The sequence below is a fragment of the Microtus oregoni genome, unplaced genomic scaffold (assembly GCF_018167655.1).
Source record: "Microtus oregoni isolate MIOR12 unplaced genomic scaffold, Mior012 000001F_ref0000356, whole genome shotgun sequence".
NCBI lineage: Eukaryota > Metazoa > Chordata > Mammalia > Rodentia > Cricetidae > Microtus > Microtus oregoni.
The window spans coordinates 93576562-93601021 of NW_024543060.1; the positions used below are offsets into that span (position 1 = coordinate 93576562).

Here is a 24460-nt window from a genome sequence, read left to right on the forward strand (position 1 = left end):
ACATGGCAGTGTTGATGGAGAACTCCGTTCCCTGTAGGCTGTGGTGCTCGGTTTGTGATGAGTAAGGAGGCCAAGCAGGGAAGGTTTTCTTGAAGGCCACCCTGCTTCAGTAGCCTTTGCTTGTAAAGGGTGTTGGGAGGACAGATGTCAATGTAGGTGGCCACGTGCTCAAGGATGTCCAGTTACCCTGACCCAAGGCCCATATAGAGCAACAAGGATACTTTGTCACACTGAGAAGGATACAACTGTCAAAGAAACTGTATACATTGTAGTTAAATGGTGTAGGGTTGGTGTTGCAGTATCCAGAAAGTTCTTGTGAACCATCCCTACCCCCATCACAATCAGCCACTTATCTTAAAAACACACTTAGGTCTGCTGTACCATGAAGTTCAGGAAAACCCTCCAACGTAATCAAAGATAGGTGCTAAGGATGATGTCACTCCCCTTCACTCCTCCACCGCAGTTTCCAGAATGTGGAAGGTTGTGACCCTGTGAGTCACAGGTCCCCACATTAACTCTTTTGTCCTGCCACAGTCTGAGCAGCACACACACTAATAAGACCTCCCACGTGTTTGTTGACCGACCATGGCCACCTTGTAAACGTCTCCGTCTCTGGTTTTTAACCACCGCAGGGCATGACCCCCTTGATGTACGCCTGCGTCCGCGGGGACGAGGCGATGGTGCAGATGCTGCTGGATGCCGGAGCTGACCTGAACGTGGAGGTGAGGGTGTAGAGGGCTGCAAGCAGGCCCTGCCAGCCCAGACTTTCCCTTCCCAGTCACCCTCACACACCTCACACCCTCACACACTCCTCAACCCTTCCAGTGACTGCAGCCGTGGTGAAATCACCTGGCAGACCATGTCACAGACTGAGGTCACAACCAAAGCCCCAAGTAGCAACCCCTGTTTGTGCTTTGTTTGGAACAATAGCGGTAGCTACAGGGAGCTCTGGCTTACGTTGCCTGAGCACCTCCTAGCTCCCCACTCATCCTTGATGCCTGGCACAAGCTGTCCTGGCTCCCTGGGCTGAGGTTCCCCCTCCTGATATCCTCTGCCTTCCCCTCATCCCCAGCTCCACTGACTCACTTTGTTGGCTGAATTATCTCAAAGCTGCTGGGATGCAGTGCAGTAGACTGGAAACTGAAGCTCCCCTCCCTGAAGGCTTTGGCATCTGACAGGCTTAGGTTCAAGTTCTGAAACTACCACTTGCTTTGATGCTCAAGAAGTGGTGTGGCTTATGAGATGAACTATACACACATTGTCGGGAGGAACTGATGCCCGGTAGAGGTGCCCAGCTGTGATCTGCACCTAGCAGAGGCACCTAGCCACGTTTGGGACTCGTTAGTAGTAGTTGCTCCAAACCACCCTGAGATTCAGAATAAGTGGATCCTTGCTTTTTTTGTTCTTTGCTGCCTGAAGGCATACTCAGCCAGCTTAGCAGCTGCAGATGTCAAGGAGATTGGCACGCTGCAGCCGTCAACCAGCAACTCTGGGAAACCTTTTTGCTTCAAAATTAGATGTCCTTCAGAGCTGCCCTGTACTTAAAAAAAAAATATATTGGTGAGTTTTATGTTCATCTGAGGAAAGCAGACAGTAAACATAACTCTGAATCCAAACCCCTTTTGGATCTTAATGAGTTTGAAGTGATAGAGAGGTCAAGTAATAACGGGACCCATAGTGCTGTGGGTCTCTAAGCATCACAGGCCCTGTCAAGGTCCTCAGCTAGAGGTGTTCTTTGATCCTCCTCTCCAGACTCTCCCGTGGGTTTCGCTCAGTGCCGTTGTCTACTATAAGGACACTCAGGCCAAGGTCACATGCCCCAGGAATGCTGAGCAGATCACCGTGAGCTGGTGTTAATATCACAAGCCTCCAGCCATCAGCTTCCCTACTGCATCCCAGCTTGGCGTAACCAAGGCCCTTTCTCCATCCTGAAAGCCAGTCTCTCATTCTTTCTTCTCAACATGTTCAGGGCAAGTTTTGTGCCTGTGTTTCCAGTTATATACAGGCCCTTTTCAACTAAGAAACCAAGTGACCTGTGAGCAGAGTGGCAGGGACATCCTCTCTCAAATGAGCAACTGTCTTCTCTACTGTGGAAGCGTGAGACAGACCTACTCCTCACCCAGCCCCTTTGAGTATCTTAAATGTAGATATAGATGTCTCAGGCTGCCTCACTTCCTGTAGCTCTCGGAACCACTGCCCTCCTTAAGCAGAAAGAGGGAGAGAGACCGGCAGAGAAGCTGGTTTCCAAAGCATCACGCTATGAGTGAAGGGACACTAATGCTTTTTAGGGGGAAAGTGAAGGCGCAGACAGCATAGGCTCAAAAACCTTTCCCCCCAAACACAGCCCCCATTGATAACACCCCCCAAACACAGCCCTCCAGTGGCCTGCTCCCAGGAGGCTGCATCAGCATCTCTCCTAAGAAACTCAAGCAGGACCAGCGCCCAATTCTGGTGAGAGGTGTCTTGGGGCCTCCAACAGGGGAAGTCACTACCTGATGTCACCACTGTTAGCCCAGGCACCTGCCAGGATGTCTTTTTGATACTTCCCTAATCTGTGTGCCTGGCCACAGATAGGCTAGAATCTGCAAGCCTAAATATTGTGAAGGTCACCTTTTTAAAAATAACTTCAATTTGTTTATAGGTTGTCAGTACTCCTCATAAATATCCATCCGTCCACCCCGAGACCCGCCATTGGACGGCTCTGACTTTTGCTGTGTTGCATGGACATATTCCTGTAGTTCAGGTATTAAGTATTTCCCTATCCACATCTGACCGTTAACTGTGACATTACTCCATGACGCAAATCTAAATCTCTCCCGGCATGCGTATCTCCCCGAGTGATTCATATTGGTTAATTGCAATCCAATGAAGCATATCCTTATTTTATAATGAAATTATTATGCTTAAGCATCCATTTGGCCAAGCATTAACCAATATGAAAGCATTGCGTACCCACACGCAGCCTCACGTCCAGAGCGACCGACCTGTGGAGTTCTTCCTGGTTGCTCTGAGGTGGGACTTCAGCTGATATTTTGGGGACTTGCTCCTTTTACATTCTTAACGTGACCACGAGACTTGGCCAGGGTCAGTACCTGGAGGGACTCTTCCCTTAGGTGCAGCCCTGGTGTTCTGTAGATGCCAGATGCCAGTGGTTTCCAATCAGTGGGGAAGAAGCATCCAGATCAACAAGGACATGTTTGAAAAGTGCACTGGTGTGAGGATTGACTCCTGAGAATCTGCTCCTGGGGGGGTCTACGGTACATTTCCCACATCTTCTGAAACAGCTCCAAATACGGTAACATGCCTGCATCTGCCATCCTGAGAGTATTGTCACTTTTTATCACCATGGTCGACTTGATTGTCAGTGACTAGCCTCGGTCTTAACTTGGTCTTTACTTCATCAGAAGAGGGAGCTTGGCATTTAAGTCCGGGACCTCCCCAAACCCACAGTGAGTGCAGATACAACGAGAACAAACTTTGATGTGGCCCACATTTCGGAATTCTGTGCAGCGAGATCAGAGTGGCAGGGACAGCTCAGCAGTGCTGGTATTTCACAAGAGCCTTTGATGTTTCCTGGCTATGGAAATCTTCAAGACAGACCCATGGTGGTATTTCAGGAGGTTGGGTGTGATGTAGTACCCTTGGTGCTGACTTCTGCTTATAGGACATCAAACTCAGCCCTTTGGGGGCAGAGGGGAACCTAAAAAAGAAGGGAGTCGATAGCATCTCGAAAGCATAGACAGGACCCCTTAATGGACAACGGCATCCTCAGCCATTCATTCAGGAAAGGGGACAACTGAAAGTCAGGCAGAGCCTCCTGATAGTGAGGCTGCATCCCTGAGGCAGGTGCAGTCGTGGGGACACGCCCTCAGGTAGCAGTAGGTAGGTAGTAAAAATGGTGGGTTCTCCCCATGTTATGTGCCACTTGCCAGCAGCACACCATCACCGTCACCGAGAGTGGTGATCAGGTATGGACAGAGCCTCCGCCTCCTTTAATAAACTCGCGTATCGCAGCAAATGCACTGAATGAAGGCAGGAGAGGCAAAGCTTCTGCGGCTTTTGCTACCCGCCCTGGATCTTGCTGATCAGAGAACTAAACACCTCGCCTGTCCTCAGAGTCCTCCAGGGTCTTCTGGAAGGGATTCTCCCCGTGGCTGGTCGAGCACGATCCGGGGGTCAGTCATAACGCATGAGCACCTGTTGCTGAAAGGGACCACGTCAATTGCCCTCTGAGACTTGTGACACAGACCTGACAATAGAGATTTCCAGCATTTGGATGCTTCTTCTCTCTCGGTGCTTCCGGAACCCTTACTATCCCTAAGGATGCCCCGGAGAGCCTGTTAAAATACAGACTACTAGCTCAGTATGTCCAGGCTGGGGCCAGAGAGGCAGCCCTTCTAACAAACTGTCTAACATGTTCTCCTGCATGGACCACACTGTGGGTAGCCTGGGCTTCTAGAAGGCGAGAGAGGCTTCTTTTCTGAGGTGAAGTTGCCTCCAGCCCAGTGCACAAGGTCACTGACCTGGGGGAGGGGGACACTAGTATCTGACCGGTTTCTACCAGGACACTGACGCCTCCCCTCACCCCCAATCACGCCCTCCGTGTATCTCAGTGGCCACTCTTCCCTGCAGCTCCTCCTGGATGCTGGGGCCAAGGTGGAAGGCTCGGTGGAGCACGGAGAGGAGAACTACTCAGAAACTCCCCTACAACTCGCAGCTGCTGTTGGTAAGTTACCAGTTCCACCCCAGCCCTGGCGTCCCCCACTGTGGCCTTTGATGTACCTGTGACTGGCTTTTGTTTTCTTTTTTTTTTTTTGTTTCTTTTACAAAACCCCCTTCTCTGGGCTTGCAGGGAATTTTGAGCTGGTTAGTTTGCTGTTGGAGCGTGGTGCGGACCCCCTGATAGGAACCATGTACAGGAATGGAATTTCTACAACCCCCCAGGGTGACATGAACTCTTTCAGCCAGGCCGCAGCCCATGGACACAGGTAGGCTAGGATGGGCCAAGGCCACCAGGTCCCAAGTGGTGCTTGTTAAAAATGCAGATTCCCAGGCCTCCCCCCAGACCCATTCTCTCTCTGGTTGTGGAGCCCAGTGGAAGTGAGCTGGCCCTCACCCACAGTTTTCTGTCAAGAGCCAGTTCCCTGCACCGTGCGTGCCTACAGACTGCCATGTTCTGTCCACTCTGAGCCGGCTTTAATCACAGAGATATGTCACTCCTCTGTGGATGGGTCAGAGTACATCATGTCAGCTGCCACGATGTGAGAAGAACTCACAGAGGAATGACATAGTTCTTCGTCTTTGCTCAAGTCCTTTCTAGGTTTCTTCCAGAAGCCCCGTCAGGTTTTATTACACACTACCCCTCCCCTACCAAAGAGAGAAAATTCTCCAGACTAATGCTCAAAGGGGCAGAGTTCCAGAACTTTCTGGATATTATTCAGTCTCAACATGTCCTCCAGGAAACATGGCCAGTCATACCCCACCATCTCCTTCATCCCCAAAGCCCGCCATCCGTAAAGCCACCGCCTGGGAATTATCCTCTCGTTCCTGGTTCTGAGTGAGCAGCTTCCTAGCCCCCTACTGTGCCCCTGCTCCCAGCACGGCTCCTTCCATCTCTCAGTGTCTTCCTCTCTGGGTTTATGATTGACAGGAATGTGTTCCGCAAGCTGCTCGCTCAGCCAGAGAAGGAGAAGAACGATATCCTGTCCCTGGAGGAGATTCTGGCTGAGGGGACTGACCTGCCAGAAACAGCCCCGCCCCCCTTGTGTGCCAGCCGCAACAGCAAGGCCAAACTGAGGGCCCTGAGGGAGGCCATGTATCACAGCGCTGAGCATGGCTACGTGGATGTGACAATTGATATCAGAAGTATAGGTCAGTCTGGGCACCATTCACCATGAGACACAGCATGCACACACACACACACACACATGCTCACACACACACGCTCACACACACGTCAAGGGGTCCCAGGGAACTTTTCCTTCACTTGTCAGAACATCTCCAGACCAAGACACCCACACTGTCCCCACAGACAGCAACACTCTGCCTGCCCTGAGGCCCCCACCTTTAGCTCATCCTGCCCTGGTTCCCAAACCCTGGACCTTGAGCCAGGCACCTAAATCACCTGGGGAGCTTGTCTGAATACAGATTGCCAGGCCCTGCACCCAGAGGCTCTGCTGTCGAGGGTCTGGATGGATAAAGGCTGGAATCTGTATATTTAACAATCACTCCAGGTGGCTCCCAGGGCTTGAGGACTTTGCTGTGTAGAACACCCAACTCCACTAACACAGAGTGACCCTCGAGGCAAGGACAAATGCCTCCTCAGCAGGTCTTTTCCTCTGAGTCAACAGGAGCCCTTCAGGAGAGCAGCGGCTCTTTCTTTCTTCAGTGAGCTAACCCAGAGCTGGCTCATTGGTGTTTCTGGTGATCCAGGGTAGCCTAGTACCCATCTAGTGACTTTTGCCTGGCAAGGGAAGAGAACCGTAAGACATAAAAATGGGTCATGGCAGGCTGAAAACCAAATAGAAGCCGCTGGATCACTACTCTGGAAAGCGTCCCTGTCAGGTGGACTGTTCAATACATGGGAAATGTATGCTGTTGCCCTGAGAGTCTGTTTTGCATGATTAAGCTCGGGGGCTCAGGACCATCCACCTGTTCGTTCTGAAGCAGGCGGGGCATGCTCTCCCTCCCTCCTGGCCCTCTCACTGCACAATACAGCTGAGGAGACCTTGTTAAAGGCAGAGGGGCTGCAGGTGGAAATGTCTCACACGGGCCCGGCAACGGTCTCCTCCCACTGATTTCAATGGTTGATCTCATGGTTCTCAGCCCTCATCTGAGCATGGTTATGTCATCTAATCCTGAAGTAACTCTCTCTTCCCCTGAGGTTTCCCCTCCCCAGTAGAAGAAAGGCAGTGAACTCAGAGGCAGGGAGATGTAAGAATGAGTAACTGAAAGATTCTGCGCAATGACTGGTATTGTAGAATGCGACCTCCAATAGTATGAGGCGCATGCGCATGCTTACGCAGACGCGTTTCAACTTCTGCGTGTCTCGCCTGTATTCACTGAGACCAGACCCTTGGTTTCACAGCTTGATAATATTCTAGACAAAGGCCGACTTCCAAATGAAAACATTCCTGTTCCTTGGTTGTTTTCTACCCTCTCCTCTCCTGCCCTCCCCTCCCGCCTGGCCCGATGCCTCCCCCGCCCCCCTCCTTCAGGTGTCCCATGGACTTTGCACACGTGGCTGGAGTCACTACGGGTCGCCTTCCAGCAGCACCGCCGGCCTCTCATTCAGTGTTTGCTCAAGGAGTTCAAGACCATTCAAGAGGAGGAGTACACAGAGGAGCTTGTCACCCAAGGCCTGCCCCTGATGTTTGAAATCTTAAAAGCAAGCAAGGTACAAAAGTGTGGGGGGGGGGGGCGGTGAGGCCATTGTGGTTGCAGTGGAGAGTGGGGGTGGAGACTCACAGATCTGGACGGTATCTCGCTGGGAACCGATGGTCCTTAAACACCCCAACATCGCAGTTACAGGTGGCAAGCGCATCTCAGCTGGTTATAACTACTTGCACTGAGGCAGCTTTTTGGCTGAGTATTTGCGGTATCCCAAGGCACTTAGGCACAAGAGCAGGTTAGTGATTTTTGACTTGTGGAACTTACACGGAAGCCAGGGGGTAATACCAACCCATGTGCTCTAAAAGCATATAAAGCTAGTTTCCCTGGACCAGACTAAAAGAAATGTAGGATTCAAAAGAGAGAAAGCAGGCACCCCCAAGGTGCAGGTGCTGACCAGGCCCGAAGGGACGGTGGGAATCGAGTAGAAGAGGGGAAAGGTGTCATCCCTGGACATGTAGAATGACAGCTTGTCCAACATGCAACCCAAAGGTTTACATACATTTCATGCTACATGCATACATACATACATACATATTTCAGGACAGCTATGGATGAAGCCCATATATGGATGACATCATATCACAGTATCAAAATGATAAACACCTCTGATGGGACAGCCTGTCAGAGGAGCTTCATCTTCTTCCTTGGGGTTCACCCCTACCAAGGTCTCCATTCCCAGCAAAGGAAGGCCACATCTCTACATCTCTTTCTAGACATCTGTACATCTGTCTTGCTCTTGGGGAATTATGAGAACCATTCCACGAAAGCTCTGTAGATAAAGACACTCGGGTCCCTGCCAGGGGTGTGCGGCCCCCTCCTGTGTGGGGGTGGGAAGTACTGACTTTGGGCAACCTTGATGAACTGGCTCCCATTGGAGTCAACAGCCAAAGGCTAGGGGTCACTGTAGAGAATCCCCTGGCACTATGACCATGAGAAGCACTAAGGAGCACCAACCTCCCTGGAAGGTTCTAGAGAGTTCCTACCCTACGCCGCTGCATCATGCAACTGCTTGGGCTCATATAACACAGTGGTTGAGCGTATGTACTCTAGAACCAAATTACAAGGGTTCAAATCCTAACTCTCCCACTCATTAGCTATAGGGCCCTAGTCAAGCTTCTTAAACCTCTTTCTGCCTCAATTTCCCTGTCTGTAAATGAGTCAACAATCATACAGGCCCTTCCACTCCTCCCTGACACCACAGAGAAACTTTCTTAGTGGATTTGAAAAGCGTCATAGAAGATGCAGGGCTTTCTGTGCTTCCCCAAGGATCTTCTGTAAACACCAGCTCAGGACAGCGGCAGGCACAGCCAGCTGCTCTCCTCAGGGTGACAATGCTTTGTGAACTCTTCTGTCTTCAGTACCCTAAAATTCACAAAGGGAACTAAGGTGTTTCCCAGACTCGTTTGTCTGTAGAATCCTTTCATAATGAACTTCATTATGCCTCAAGACATAAATGAAGTTTTTTCAAAGTTTATACATGATATATATATAATTTATAATATATATTTAATTTTATGTGTGTGTGTGTGCGTGTGTGTGTGAGTGAGTGAGTGTGATTACAAGCCAGTCACTCACTTAAGCATATTGAAGGTTTAACTCTCACAGTCTTCACAAGCACTTCTGGAGGAACCCTAAATTCATCTCCATTTAACAAACATTTAACATATAACAAACGAGGGGTAATGGAGGCAGGGAGATGGGTACTAACCCGCCCAGGCTCACCCACTGCTGAGCAGCTAAGGGCCCACACTGGAGTGATCATCTGCCCCAGGGCAGGCTTTGTGGAACTCCTGGGTCCATCCACAAGGAGTCTGTGGAGCCTCAGGAGAAACTGGCCGATGAGCCACACTGTGTGGGTACCTGTCCTGGGCTAGGCTGATGGGTTGCTCGCTGTGTGAGAGTGAGGGGCACCCAGAACTGCCTTTCCCTGGTGACAGAGTCAGCCCACCAGCCGCACAGTCCGTCTGCTTTCAAAGCGTCTCGGAGCCTTGAGGCCAGAGCTCATCTCAGCAGCCGTTCTGGGCAGTGCCAACCTCAAGCCTTGGAGCTCCTGCTGGCTGTGATTGGTGTCTGTGCCGTGCAGCCCGAGTACAGTGGGCCTCAGTGAGTTCAAGAAGAGCGGACCCTGCTGGGAACATTTCAAAAGCAAGCTCCTCCCCTGCCCCCCTCCAACTTAAAATAAGTGAATAAAAGGCTTTCAACTGAAATTACCCAGAACCACCTGGGTGAAAGGGACTGCTGGATGCATTCCCAATGTCTATAATCGAGTGTTTTCTGGCCTGTCTGGGTTTAACTCCCCCCCCCCCCCTGCCATGGAAGAATTTTGCCTTTTGTTTTTTGTTTGGTGTTTAAGCAAACATCACTTAGAAGTAAGACATAAATGTAGAAAATTCCCCAGATTGTAACTGCAGAGCCCAGTGAATTCCTATCAGCTGGAATCAGTCATCACTAGACCACAAAACACAGCACACCTAGCACCCCAAGTTCCCCTGGCTCCCAGGCCACCAAAAAGCCATCCCTTCCTGACTGCTGACACCACAGGTTTCATCTTGCCTGGTGGCTCAGGAGTGAGAAGCCTTCCACAAGCACCCCAGTATCTGACAGGAGGAGGGTTGAGGGGGGAGAGGCCTTTGAATGGAAGAAAATGAAAGTCACCAGCAACCCTAACAGGCACATTGGGGAGGCAGGCAGAAAGAAAGGCCTTTGCCAGATGCAGACCAAAACCCGTTCCCTGGCAGCTGGACTGAACATCCAGGAGAGGCCGTCCAGAGACAAAGCAGGCAGCTCCATTCTCTGGAAAGAGCAGGCACAAGAAGGATGGTACAGCCAGGAGGAAGGGAGGAGAGAGGGTTAATTTGCTTTCATAGGAGATTTCATGGAAACCCTTATCTGTATGGAATAACATCCCACAGACTGGACCACAGGGAAACAGGCAGATTAACATGGCTACAGCGTGCAGTCAGACATCCCCCGAGCATGCGCTGGTCCACCATCCGTGGATTCTCTCCACTGGAATTTCTCTTTGTATCATTTTCTTGCATTCTAGTCGAACTGTTTGTTCTGTTTGAGTTGTTGAATAATTCTAAGTTCCTTATTTATGACAAGTACTAGTCCTTTGTCAGCCGTATGGTTTGCATATATTTTCTCCCCTCTGTAGTCTGTCCTTCATCCTATTATCTTAGTGCTAGCATTTGTCAACTGTCCTCACTATCATCAGATTGGGAACCAGGCTGTAACGTGTATTACAGAGGGACAACATATATTAACCATAGCAGCTTGTTATGAGGAATAGGAAAATGTATGCCTCTTCCATCTCCCCATCAACAGAATGAAAAATATGATTGTTTAAATTTTTTTAAAAAAAAAAAAAGTCTAGCCGGGCGGTGGTGGCGCATGCCTTTAATCCCAGCACTCAGGAGGCAGAGGCAGGCAGATCTCTGTGAGTTCGAGGCCAGCCTGGTCTACAAGAGCTAGTTCCAGGACAGGCTCTAAAGCCACAGAGAAACCCTGTCTCAAAAAAACCAAAAAAAAAGTCTCTTATTCTTTTTCACAAGACTTACAATAATTTAAAAACAATCTTTCTGACTGCGATATACCCATATCGGGGATCTCAGATGCCCCAGTGAAGCAGGTATGTGTGTCTAAAGCCCCTCACTGAACAATAACTAGCAGTAACACCAAAAGTTTAAAAATTATTATCAATCGAAGCAGGAAAATCTGCTAGCATGCTGGCCTAGGAAGCCTCTGAGAAATGCTTCAGTCTAAGCTTCTGCCTGCCAATGGACTGCCAATGAAAAACAGCCGCTAAGTGAATTTTGGATCAAATCTTAAAAGCATCCAGAAGTCACCAGAGACATTCCCAGATCCTCATAGCCGGCTCTTAAACCATCTCTGTGAAAAACCTTGAAAATGGAACTTAGTGTGAACACCGTTCGCTAAAACTGCTTAATTTATCAACACCGGAGAAAACACCAGAGCAGAACAAGCATGTGTGAGCAATCTCTTCCTTTTGTTACATCCATTCATCAAAGCCTGATTAGGTCTGCCTTTTCCCCCATTTCCTTTCTTCTGGCGTGTCCCATCCAGCCCTCACACTTCTCCCAGATTCTCTCTTCCGTGAGTGATGGCTCCGGGCACTTAAAGCAGGACATGCCTTTGATGATGATGATGATCACCCACATTCTGTGTGCCAGGGACCATTCTAGAACCTCCGTACTCATCTATTCCTCCCAAGGACCCCCAGAGGGAGGGAGTTGTGTTATCAACATCTCCATTTGAAATGATTTTAAATGATAGACTTGAGATCCCTTTGGAGGGGGATCCAGAAAAGCCAGGATCCTGATCCAGGCAGCCTGGCTGCTGCAAACCTCACGTTCTCAATGGTGAAGTCACCCTGCCCCTCCCTCAGCTTCCCCTTGGGTTTGCCTGCAGTGCCTTTCCCTGTGAAATGTCATTTTGTCTCCTTGAATGACAGAAACCAGACATTGGTATGCAACCATAGAGCCTTCTGCCAATGGGAAGGTTACCTCACATCTGCTGATGTCATGGCCAGGGGAGGCTGCCTTGAAAGGAGCCATGACTGTCACCTACCCAGTAATTTCCGCCACTCATGCACACGCTGCTACCAGGCTTTGCCCGGCTCCAGAAAACAAGGACTATTTTTTCAAAGCCAGGGATCCGGTCTGGAAGCATTTGCCTGTTACATCAGCGCCTGGGAAGGTGAAGCAGGAAGATCTTGACTTCGAGACAAGCTTGAGCTACATATCTAGGTACTGTCTCAAAAATGAGAGACAATGGAAGAAAGGAAAGGATTTACGTTCCACACCAGCTCTCGGGGAATTCTAATGCTGCTCGTGGGGAGAAACACTTGGCTTGCCCATGAATGCAGGGGTGGGGTGTTAGCCACTGGTGTGGTTGCCAAGGCGGAGGAGTGCTTCTCACCCTGTGCACATCCATATCATCCATGCCATCCTTGAGAAGAGCCACCATCCCTTCTTCCTTCCACTCTAATGACCCGTCTCTTAATCATGCCCCAGCTGACACTGTCTTCTGCAATCTATCCACTTTGACAGAAGGGTTTAAATTTTCTTTTCACACACGGAGGAGCTATGTCCTGCCTCGGGGATTAACTTTGAGACTATCTTGGATCACTGGCATCGTTACGGTCCCAAGTCATCATTTTAAAAAAACAACAATACTCAGTAGTGGGAAATATAAAGAAAAAAATAATGATCTCCCTCTACCTTTCTAAGAACTCTTCCGTCTTTTATTTTCAGAGAAATGGTACAAAGCATGTTTTAACCTTCCTTTTTTGATACTTTGTTGTGTTAGTCTGCCTGGTGTTGCTAAAACAGAACACCTGAGATACTCAGCTTAAAAGAGGGAGGGTTCGGTTTGCTCACAGTTTTGGAGGTCGGTGGTCAGCTGGTCCATTGCTTCTGGGGTAGCAACAGAAGCATGTGGGAGGAGCAGCTGGGAAGCAAAGAGAGAAAGGGCTGAGCAGACCAACATCCCATAATCCCCTGTCGGAGACACACCCAAGGACCTCAAATATCCTGCAGAGTCTCACGAGGGTTTATTTAACCATCTCCCCATGAACAAGGGACTGCACCCCTAACACATGAGCCCTCAGAGACAATCAAACCACAGCTGTTGTAAAGATTTGCCCAGCCCCTGGTTTAGCCACTTGCCCAATAAAAAGCAGGATGCTGTGGGTCACACCCCACCCCACCCCCAGCCGGTTCACCTGCTGGTGGAGAGCAGTAGCTAGGAAGGACTGATGGAAAAGAACCAAACAGTGGGGGATGAAGGTCACTCGCTCAGCACAGTCTCCTTCCTCCCTGCGCCTTGGGCAGCTGGAGTTTGGAGGCACAGAACTGCCTTCCGCCGTCCTTATTTTTATTTTTATTGAGAAGTGATTCAACTGATGACTCCCAGTTCCAGAACGCCTGAGCCCTAGAATCCGACTTATTACAGAGCTGAAGCAGAAGCTTCCGTCATGTCCTTGAGGGGCACAGTCACAGGGCCAAAAGGGCTTTCTGCTGCTTGCTCAGGACTGCTGGCTGCTTCCAGAGTTTGAGAATACGGATAAAGGTGGATTGGAGGTGAAAGCTTTGTCTTCAGAAGCTACAAAACCCTGCTTTCCCTTGGCTAGGAAATGATCAAGGTGTGATGGGAAAATGTTTTATATAGATTTCATAAGCACTCAACAATGGTCTCACAGAGCAGGTCTGTGCAAACTGAATGTCTGGGCTCCTCTTGCCTGGGGGACAGGTGTCTGTAGTGACAGCCTGGCTTGTACCACCCTGGCATTCCCACAACACAGCTCCTCTTCTTCCTTTGCAGAATGAAGTCATCAGCCAGCAACTGTGCGTCATCTTCACACACTGCTATGGTCCCTACCCCATTCCCAAGCTCACGGAGATCAAGAGGAAGCAGACCTCACGCCTGGGTGAGTCACAGTGGCCCAGGTGTATTCAGGCTATAGCCACGGAGCATAGGGACGGGAAGGAAGCACACACATGTAACAAGTCTAGGGTGGGGACTTCACAGGGCAAACAAGAGGCAGACAGAGGAGGAATCAAGCCCAAGACCTGAGATCTCCCTTAGTAGGAGGTAAATCTCTTTGGAGAATACAACAGAGGACATGGATGAGGAGACTATGGTGCCTCGCCTGTGGGACCTTTTCCCTCATTCATTGCCACTGGGCACTGCTGAGGAGTCCTGATGTCCCATGTGCAGGAGATTGTGATAGATGGCCCACCGTCCATGCCAGCGTGATGGTTTTGATAGTCAACTTGATATGGTCTAATTAGAATCATCAAGGAAGAGAATCTCATTGAGGAATTGTCTAGACTCGGTTGGTCTGTGGAGATTGTCTTCATTGGATCATTGATGTGGGCGGGCTCCATTGCCTGGACTGATATGAAAAGGAACAAGAGAACTGAGAATATTCATACAGATTCCGTCTCTCTGCTCCCGGCTGTGGAGGTGAGCAGCTGCTTCCTGCTGTGCTGACTGTCTGCAATGATGGACAGGAACTGTGAACCAAACTAAACCCTTTCTCCCCTAAGTTCCCTTTGTCATGGTGTTTTATCAAAGCGGCAGGATTAAACAGCTACTCTCCCGTCTATGAAGTCCCTCATCTCCACAGCAGAGGAGTAAGCAGGAGACACCAAAGAGCCAGCACTATCCCTAATGAAAGTCCTGCTTTAGGTGATCATGAAAAAAAGGGAACACACATGTGACTGTAAAAAACAAGGGCAGGTTAGAGCTAGAGAGATGCCTCGGAGGTTAGGAATGAATTCTCTTCTTCCAGAGGAGCCAAGTTCATTTCCTAGCACCTGTGTCAAGTGGCTTACAACCTTATAAGTGTAGATCCACAGCGTTTCAACACTTCTAGCCTCTGTGGACACTCACAAACAGACATAGGTTATTAAAAATAAAATAAATATTTTTAATTCAAAAAGCAGGGCATACCTGAGCAGTGGGGTTAGGTGCTCTGAAATCCAGTAAGGATAGCTGAACACTTTATATGATCCTTGAATACTTGCACATGACTCCAGCCATATACCCAACTTCCACCTCTCAATAGTGCTTCCCAGGCGGCAGGCATGACCCATCCTGTGCTTTGACTGCAGTCTGGAAACAGGGTGGAGCTGGAACTTGAAGATCAGCCCGGCCAATGCCAGAATTCCTCACTGTGTAGGGTCAGCTCCTGAGATTCCCCCAGGCAGACACTGGCTTCAGCCAGAAGCTCTAGGGCTACTACAGGCAGAGCAGAATTGAAAAGACAGAGAAATACCTGGCAGTCTTGAGACTGGAAACCTGAGCCTGGTCTTGCAGAAGCCCACATCCCCTGTTGCCCAGAGAGTAATAAAAAATTAACAATGAAGGATTCCTTTTCCTCTAAGGGGGGGATCTTCCCTGCTTCCTTTATCCTTTCCTTGTGAATATGAAATGCTGGAGAAATGAAAGCATCTGAAAATTCTATCCTGCAGCCAAGCTATCCCTCTGCCTTTATCAGTTGAAAGATTGAGTGCATGGAGCTGATTCAATGTATATTCATCACTGTTATGAGTAACGCGGACATTTAAATATGATGCAGCTTTCTGCTAAGATGGGAAAGTTGGCAGCAGTGTCAAAGGGTCTATGTTACCTTTATGACCATGCCCATGACTAATCTGAGTTGTACCTAAGTCACAAGTGTTTCTGCCCTGCAGGAAACATTGGTTGTCAGGGCGACAGACTGGAAAGGTCAACCAAATGAGAAGGTGGTAGTTGTGGAGAGTGACCTTCCCCGAGTATCAGCAGTATACACCACCTGAGTGCCTTGTTAGGCCCCTTGTTAGCACAAACATTTTTGAGGGCTGGGTCCAGGACACAGCCTAAGTTCTGCTTCTCATAACCAGAGAGGGAGGAGAATTCTTGAATTTTGTGCAGTTTGTCTCACTAGCAGTGAAAGGTACTTGGTCTTCAGGTCAGACTCCCAAGCTTAGCACCAAGAGAAGGCAGGGGAGGATGGGACCGGAGAAGTGGCTTCATGGCTAAGTGCACTTACTGCTCTTGCAGAGGACTCAGATGTTCCCACCACCCACATGGTGACTCACAGCTGTCTGCAATTCCAGTTCCAGCCTATTGTCTTTCCTGACCTCCTTGGGCTCCTGCACACACATAGTACTCACTCAGACAAGCATGCATAAGATAAAGTATTTTTTTAAGAAGACAGAGGTCTTGATGAGAGAGAGGTGAAAGAACTCAGTCACAGTGGTCTGGTAAAAGGACTTGGGCTAGAGAAATGGCTCAGCAGTTTAGAGTACTACTGCCCTTCCTAAGAACTTGAGTTCTATTCCAGGACCCATATCAAGTAGCTCACAACTACCTGTAATGGTAGACCAGGGAAGTTAGAACCGGCAGGCACCTGCTCTCACGTTCACATACATATACATGCCACTAAAAGTAGTAAAATAAATAAAGTAATAAAAATAAATCTTCTTTTAAAAGCAAAGAAGTGTGGCCTCTCTGGAGCCCTGGGGAGCTATTGGAAGGTTTGTAGAAGGAGAGAGATGGGTTGTAATCAGAGCCCACACTGCTTGTCACCACAAAAACCAGTCATCAGAGACAGGAACTGAATCATTACACTGTGCTGTATTCAGGGGACCCAGGCTCTGAGGCGGCAGTGGGCTAACACCCTAAAAACAAACCCCCTCTCTCCTCTCCAGCCCCCAAGCTTTATAGGGAGGGTGGAAACAGAGTCAACCATTCCAGAGCTCAGTCTTGCCCTTCTGTCATGTGGTCGGTCACAGTTCTAAGCCCTTCTCCCAAAACAATCTCTTCAACTGGCCCTTGTTCTGTGGATATCTGGGCTCAGGCCCCTCTTAGCACCTCCTTGGCTGGAGATTTAATTCAGAAGCAGCAAGCCATCAACAGTTGCCCTGCCAAGTTGTTCATAGTCTGTGCGTGCAGATTCCTTCCTGTACTATGGAGTGCAAGGACCCCGTGGTATGAAACACAAACATATCCTACAGTCTCCCTGCCCCCATCAGCATGAAATCTGATGTTAGGAAGGATGCCTCCTGTGGTGAGTGAAGGCAACGAGACCCACAGAAGCTCCAGAACTGTCTAGAACGATGATGTAACCCGAAGAAGGGTGGTAACAGAATGAAGAAGAAATGGTCAGGGTTTGGGGACAACCATAGGGAAGAAAACTCTTCTGCTTTTGGTCCTGGTTAGGAGCACCTCTCATAGGGATGAGGCACATCCTGCACAGAGCATGAGGTCAGGAGAATCGTGTAGATGGTGAAGATGCTGTGGCTCCTCAAACTCAAACACGAGTGCTGCTCCCCAAGGAAGCACTGTGGAAGGCCAGCCCTGAGTGTTGCAGTTTTAGACAACTGGCCTGCAGGTGTCCTACTGCAAGACCTGGCAGCTAAAAACTCCTTGTTTGTGATGGATAGGACAGGAGGCAGGGAGTCGAGACTATTCCCAGCAAGGTGGAAGTACTGGACCAACTCCAAGGGCCATCAAGAAGGACCTTTGGTCTACATAGCTACATTAAAGATAACCCTAGGAATCTTGTATTTGGTGAGTCACGCCATAGAATCTGAATGCCTTGGTTCAAACCCTGGCTTGCTTGGCCACTGTCAATTCTGTGTGTCTCAGGTTTCCCCCTGCACAAGACCTGCCTTTTCGTGTGTTAGACTAGGTAAGCTAGTGTTAGCTACACTGTCTTGTTAGAAGAGATGAGTTGGGGGCTGCTTCCTTTATCACTGATTTTGAGAGAAAACAGCCTGGAGTCCAGTGGCAAGGGCATGGCTGCCCTTCTACACCACTTCCACTAGGCAGGGGGACACCGAGCCTAAGACAGAGGCACAGGGATGGGTGAACTCCCTTCATAGACAAGCCTTTCCCACCCAGAAGTCCCTAAGCTCTGCCTATGTGTATCTGTTATGGAGTATATGGCTGCTTCTTCTCCTTCTCCTTCTTTGTGAGTGTGAGAGCGTGGGTATGCAGGAGGTCATAGCACAGTTGCAATGGTCAGGGTCAGGTCTCACTTCCCATTTGACTGAGGCAGGGTCTCTTGTTTGCTGCTTTGTACATCAGTCTAGCTGGCTTCTAAGGATTCTCAGACTCCACCACCCATCTCGCCATAGGAGCCCCGGGATTCTAGATACTAGTGCTACCATATCCAACTTTTTTTTAGCTTTGGAGCCTGTCCTGGAACTCACTCTGTAGACCCAGGCTAGCCTTCAAAACCACAGAGATCCTCCTGCCTCTGCCTCTCAAGTGCTGGGATTAAAGGTGTGAGCCACTCCCTCCTGGCCACATCCAACTTGTAAGTGGATTCCAGGGACCAGAACTCAGGTCATCCCACATGCTCAGCAAGTGCCATTACCCCCACTAAGCCACTGAGCCAGTCTAAGAGCTGCTTCTAGCCACAGGTCAGCTTGAATATCTCCTGTGCTGAGCTGGGTGGCAGGGATGTATCCGTCCTCTATGGGAGCTGTCTGGCGTGACTCTTATATCACCTACGAGGAATGAAAAGGTCAATATGGTTCTCGGTCCTCTCCTGTGCATTCGCCAGATGGCCCCAATTTCACTCTTCCTTCACTAACACACTGCCCCCCTTTCTGTTCTAGATCCTCATTTTCTTAACAATAAAGAAATGTCTGACGTGACCTTCCTGGTAGAGGGAAGACCCTTCTATGCTCACAAAGTGCTGTTGTTCACGGCTTCTCCCAGGTATAGACCCTCGGCTTTGCTGCAACTGGAATTTGTCTGTGACTGTTCCTATTGCTGCTCTCCTGGAATACAAGACGTAGCAAGGTTGACCTTGAATTTCTGACCCTCCTGCCATCACTTCCCTAGTACTGGAATTACAGGCATGCACCATCATGCCCAATTTATTTGGTACTGGGGATTGCACCCAAGGCCTCAGGAATGCCAAGCACCTCTGTACAACTGAGCTACAACCCTAGCTGCTATCCCTGCTTTTTGAAGTTCAGTCCCACTGATAAGGTCCCTACCCGCCAGAAGCTTTGCATCCAAACTCCAAGACAGATGATCAGCCAGCAAGGATGGGTTAAATGCCCTTGCGGCTTAATGTCCCACAAAGACAGAAGAAGCTCCTGTCTCCCAGGAGCAAAGCTCAGACAACAGAAATGAGGGCAGGTGATGACCCCTGGGCACCAGACAAGAGGGAAGCCAGGGCAAGCACTCAGAACAAACTAGGGCCTGCAGAGGAGACCCTGGGCTGGTGCTGGGAAGTGATGGGCTTTTAAAGAGAATCCATTCCTTCCCAGTGGCCAGTGTGGGAGAGGATGTGAGTTTCAAACTGGTCTTTAGCTTTGAATAGACACTAACATCTGTAATCCGGTTGTGTTTTAGAGGAGAATCCAGAGATTTGTGTCATGAGAAGAGTCATTTGGGGCAATGACTAGGTATGTGAATGATTCTTTGGTCTTTCTCTGTGTTGTTCAGGTTCAAGGCCCTCCTCTCCAGCAAGCCAACAAATGACAGCACCTGCATAGAGATCGGCTACGTGAAGTACCCCATCTTCCAGGTGAGCTCTGGGGTAGCCTTGGGTCCTCAGATGTCCCTAGCACCTTGGGACACCCCTGACTAAGATGTTAGCACCTGATCTTCAGGCTCACTTACTTCACCCCTCCCACTCCATCCCAAGCCCCGCAGCAATCACTGGAGCCCTGTGTCTGTTAGCTCCAGGCTTGGACCGGGGGAGGGGACCTAAAGGTAAGAGACACCCTCTCCCAAAGATTTATACATCTAGAGGGGGTATCCCCAAGTCACCCATCAATTACAGGATATGTAGGGTGTTTGACAAAGAGGATGTCCATTTTGGAGCCATGTACTGTAATAGTTTAGACTCAGGACATTGAGGGCATGGCTAGGAACGGAGAACCAAGGCCAAGCCAAAGCTACAGGGCTCAGAATGAGGCTTTGAGCTCAAGAAGAAGGCTAGAGAGACCCAGACAAAGGAAAGAGCACACAAAAAGGACTTAAATGATGTGTCTACCCCAGCCATGTTAGAACCAACAGGATCTGTGCCTAGCCCATCTGGTGGCTCACCTCCAGGACTCGATACTGAGATGGTTTTTCTAAGTAGAAACCATACCAAAACGGAAAGCCTGTTCCCCCAAACTTCCACCACACAGATATCACCTGGAGGGGCTTTGAAAATGTCCCCTGGATGTCCTGCCTGTACATCAGACCCATAAAAGCAGAATCTCAGGGCAGGTCCCAACCTTGGGCGCATGGAGGCCTCCCCTTCCTCTCCTGACATTGTGGAGCCAGGCTCTCTCTTTAGAGCATCTTCGGAACATTAGCAGACTGTGAAAATAGAAAACACACTCAATGTGAGCCCCTAGGGCCCACCTCTCTACCTGACTTTCACTCATGGGCAGTCTCACTTCTGACAAGAGCCTCTGATGCTCCCGGGCTCAGGGTTCAAACCAGAAAGCTAATACTGTTCTTGTGTCCATGATCCTTTCAACTGCCCTGCCACAAGCTCTTGAAAGGTTGTGGCCCAAGTTCCCATGGCTGCCCATACAAGAGCCAAGGTTAAAACCAAACCCAATCCTGTTGTTTTCTCATATCCTTGGAAAAATGCATCTGCTCTGAAGTCACCTGACCCTATGAATCCTGTGGCCTGTTAGAGTGAGATCATGAGCTGAAGATAGGAAACAGAGCACCTGTATGCACATGCGTGCACGTGCGCACACACACACACACACACACACACGCACGCACACGCACACACACCAAGAAGTACCCCATGACTATTAAGCCTGGTTCTCACTAGAGAGGCTCCAGTAATAAGAGCCTGGCTCAGAGCAGGCATTCAGTAAATGTTTGCCCAGCGGGCTTGTTGTCGGAGTCCTACATGGGAAAGGCTGGCCTCAGAGGGATCCCCAGGCCTGTAATTGCTTCCGATGGGGACGGTTTGCTGGCCACATTAGCTTTAAGCTCCTGTAATGGGAAGGGAAGATTGATCGGGCCCTGGGGATTTGCCTGTGTCCCTGCCCAGTCCCCATAAAAGAAGAAGAGCCTCATTTGTGGCTTCAAATAGGCCAAGGAAGGCTGAGTCCGACCCACAAGGAGCCTCCCAAAAACCTGCGCACTTTATGTGCTTCTGGCGGGCAGAAGGATTTTTAGTAATTGATACTGCGCTGCGTTTCCTCCCTCGAGACTGTTTAACATCACATGCATGCAGGAGCCAGACCCACTGAGGCCACACCTGGAGCTAGGCCTCCTTCAGACTGCAAAAGCCCCTGCCTCGTGCAGGTTGGCAGCAGCCAAGAAAAACAGTTCTGTAAGCAGGGCCTTTGGCCTAATAAGGCCTCGTTGCACCCACTTAGAGAAAATGCTTGCACTGACAGAGTCTGGAAGGGGCCTGGAATGGCCTGATTTAAGTTCCATTAGCCCAGGGTCTCCTTCCACCAATGCAGCAATTTCAGCCCATGGCTCAACCCTGAATAAATGAGACAATGTCTGTGACAGATAGAAAAGTGCTTTGTAAACAGGGGGGTGCACATTACAGAGGTGCTTCTTATTACTATTGGTTTGGCCTACATAACAAACTGGCTAGAGGAATCAATTGGTTTTAATAAAGCCCATAGCCCCGTGTTGACTGACGGTATTTCACATACATATAAGCCCTGCTCTCTAAGGCAGGAGGTGGAGGGGATCAGCGTAGTGCTATTTCCCAAGGCCTAGACAATGTCACCACCTCTGTAGTGGGCAGGACACAGAGACTCAGATACAGGAGTCATGTGATGTCTAATATGGTCACATGAGGCAGGCTTGGTGACATGTGCCTGCAGTCCCAGCTCTTGGAAGACTGATTGCTCTTGCCAGGAGGATTGCCGTGAGTTCGTCAGCCTGAGATTCCAAGTAATAATGATAACATAAAGTGCCCCTGTGCTGTCTCTGTGCTAGGTACTATGCTAGGCACAGGGATAGTGTGATGAATGAGACATCTGTACTCTCAGATGACCCAAGTTTCTTAGCACAGTGAGCAGAACTTGACCCAAAGGAGAACCAGCCTCCACTGTTACAGAAGAGAGCTCATTCAGGCTGAGGGAGCTGGAAGACGTGGCCAGGTTCTGATAGAGGCAAGGGGAGATAAAAGACAGATACCATGCTAGATACATTTTATTAAGGCAGATTCCAGACATTGGAAGACACATAACAGGGGACAGCCTTACGTGGCTCCTTCACACCACCCTCAGTGAATATCAAAACCCTGGGTCCCTCTCGGCTTCCTCTGGAGTTTCGTCAACTCGTTATAAGGAGCTGGTTGCCCAGAGTGGCTCTCTGGGACCTCAGGAGGTTTTGTGTCAGACTCTCTAAGTAGTTTCACCAGCTTGACTGGATGAGAGGTAGGTGGGCACCCTTGGTTATCATCCATCATGAGGAGACAAGCTCAGGTTTGCTTTGGTCCTGTGCAAAGACATGGAGGCAGAGCCTGGAAACTATAGGGTTGTGATTTCGGGTGTCATCAGGAAAACCTATCCGAACATCCCCCATCAGGTAGAGGGACGTTCTAGAGTGGTGTGGTATTGTGTACGGCTGGGGCATCACTCACTGTGTCCTCTTCCTTCCAGCTGGTCATGCAGTATCTCTACTACGGTGGTCCAGAGTCACTTCTCATTAAAAACAATGAGATCATGGAGGTAAGGAGAACATTGCGTTCCCAGCTGCCTCAGCATCCCTTCTGTCTGGCTTCATAATTGAGGGCCCTCCTAGCTCCATGACCCTCACTAACTCTGTGGCCCTCCCAAGCAAAGCCTTCCCTGGGAGACTGTCTGCATCAGGGGCCCTGGGTAGAAACCAGTCTTACCTGGCTTGTGAGAGGCAAGCAAGTTCACGGAGGAATCTGGGTACCACTTGCACTGGGACAGTTGGACCTCTACAGCACCATCAGGGAGTCTCCTAGGTGACCTGCTCCCCCTCGTGGTTGCTAGGGAATTACATCCATGAGAGGCACGACTCTCCTCCCTACAGTGCCTCTGGAACCCAGAGGCTGAGAGCTGGGAGCCATCTCTCACCATGCCTGATGCTCTTCACTTCCACCACCACCCTCTCCCACCACTGCCTGTGGCTCCCACTGTTCTATTCCCCCACCCAAAGCCAGAGCTCCAACCCATTTTCCTAGTTAAAGATGGGAGCTTGCCGGGCATGGTGGCGCATGCCTTTAATCCCTGTACTCAGGGGGCAGAGGCAGGCAGATCTCTGTGAGTTCAAGGCCAACCTGGTCTATAAGAGCTAGTTCCAGGACAGGCTCCAAAGCTACAAAGAAACCCTGTCTCAAAAAAAAATTAAAATTAAAAAATAAAAAATATATATGTTTTAGAAGATTCTTTAGTCACCTTTGGCCATGGTGAGTGCTGTAGGGCTCATGGTCACTAAGGGCCCAATTTGTCCTGCGTCCTTACCCTTCTTAACCCCCACCCCACCCCATGATACTCCAGAGACCCTGGTCTCTCAGAATCCCTCCTCCTATCCCATACTACACCACAGGGACAGGTAGTCTTTTGTAAGCATCTTAAATTTTACTTTCTGCATTGACTCGTTTGCTTACTGGAGACGGGGCTGAATGGACAGGCAGGGGGGTGTCCACATGACAAGTTCAAATCCCAAGTTCTGTGGAGTTGGAGTGTGCTGCCTTCACAGGACAGGGGCGTGTTCACCCACCCAGCATCCCTCAAACCCCCTTTGTAAGATACGATGGAGGTGAATGGATTTGCATTTAAGTTTCAGCCGGCCATGATGGCTCATGCTGGTAATTCTAGCACCTGAGAGGGATCTGATGATCACCTGAGACAGACAGCAGGCTCCAGGACAGACACTGAGACTGTGTCTCAAACGGAAAAAAAAAAAATCACAAGAAGGCTCATGATAAACCCCACTCCCCCCACCTTGGGAGAAGTATGACTTCCTCTCTCAGAGCCTGCCAGTTTCAGCATACTTCTGGGAGCCTCCACAGCCCAGGGCTGACCTTTGACTGGGTGTGGCAATGGCCCAATGGGATGAAGACCCCGACCTTCTGGAGTCTGTCGTAGAAAATGAGAGTGCCATAGCACCTGGATAGGAAGTCCCATAAAGAAGAAGACGGGGTGAAGGTCGGTCCCTGAGCCAGGATGGCGAGGAGCGACATTGGAGTGGAGATGCAGGGAGCATAGGCAGGGAGGAAGCCACAGTCATACCCACCTTGCTAATGGGTGTCCTAGCCCCTCCTCCTTGCTGGATCTGATTTGGGGCTGACCTGCTATGAGAGGTGTGTCTGTGATCCACTCCACCCTGCCCTCCGCCCACAGGAAACTTGCATAACTAGGGCCTGCTCCCCCCCCCCCCCACGTCTCACCTTGTGCATCCAGCATCTCTGCTTCCTGACCCTCAGTCAGGCACCCTGTGGAGTAGATTAGCTGCTTTTCTATTGCTGTGCCAAAACACTATGACTGGGGCAACTTGAAGAAGAAAAGATTTATTTGGGTTTACAGTTCCAGAGAGATGAGAGTTTGTGATAGCCAAAGGGAGGAGGCAGATGGCC

General features: G+C 49.8%; 1 protein-coding gene across 3 annotated transcripts in view; it reads left to right on the top strand.

Annotated features, from left to right (window-relative positions):
• Nucleotides 1-24460, top strand: part of Btbd11 (BTB domain containing 11) — a 238809-nt gene that overhangs the window by 209971 nt on the left and 4378 nt on the right. The window contains exons 6-15 of one of the 3 annotated variants that reach the window (XM_041674693.1): nt 633-722; nt 2642-2743; nt 4633-4726; nt 4853-4988; nt 5651-5871; nt 7218-7396; nt 13738-13843; nt 18531-18633; nt 19372-19453; nt 22515-22583. In XM_041674693.1, coding sequence (XP_041530627.1) covers nt 633-722; nt 2642-2743; nt 4633-4726; nt 4853-4988; nt 5651-5871; nt 7218-7396; nt 13738-13843; nt 18531-18633; nt 19372-19453; nt 22515-22583 — 1182 coding nt within the window. The remainder of the gene's footprint in view (nt 1-632; nt 723-2641; nt 2744-4632; nt 4727-4852; nt 4989-5650; nt 5872-7217; nt 7397-13737; nt 13844-18530; nt 18634-19371; nt 19454-22514; nt 22584-24460) is intronic. The other 2 variants (XM_041674702.1, XM_041674710.1) reach the window with 2 other exon arrangements.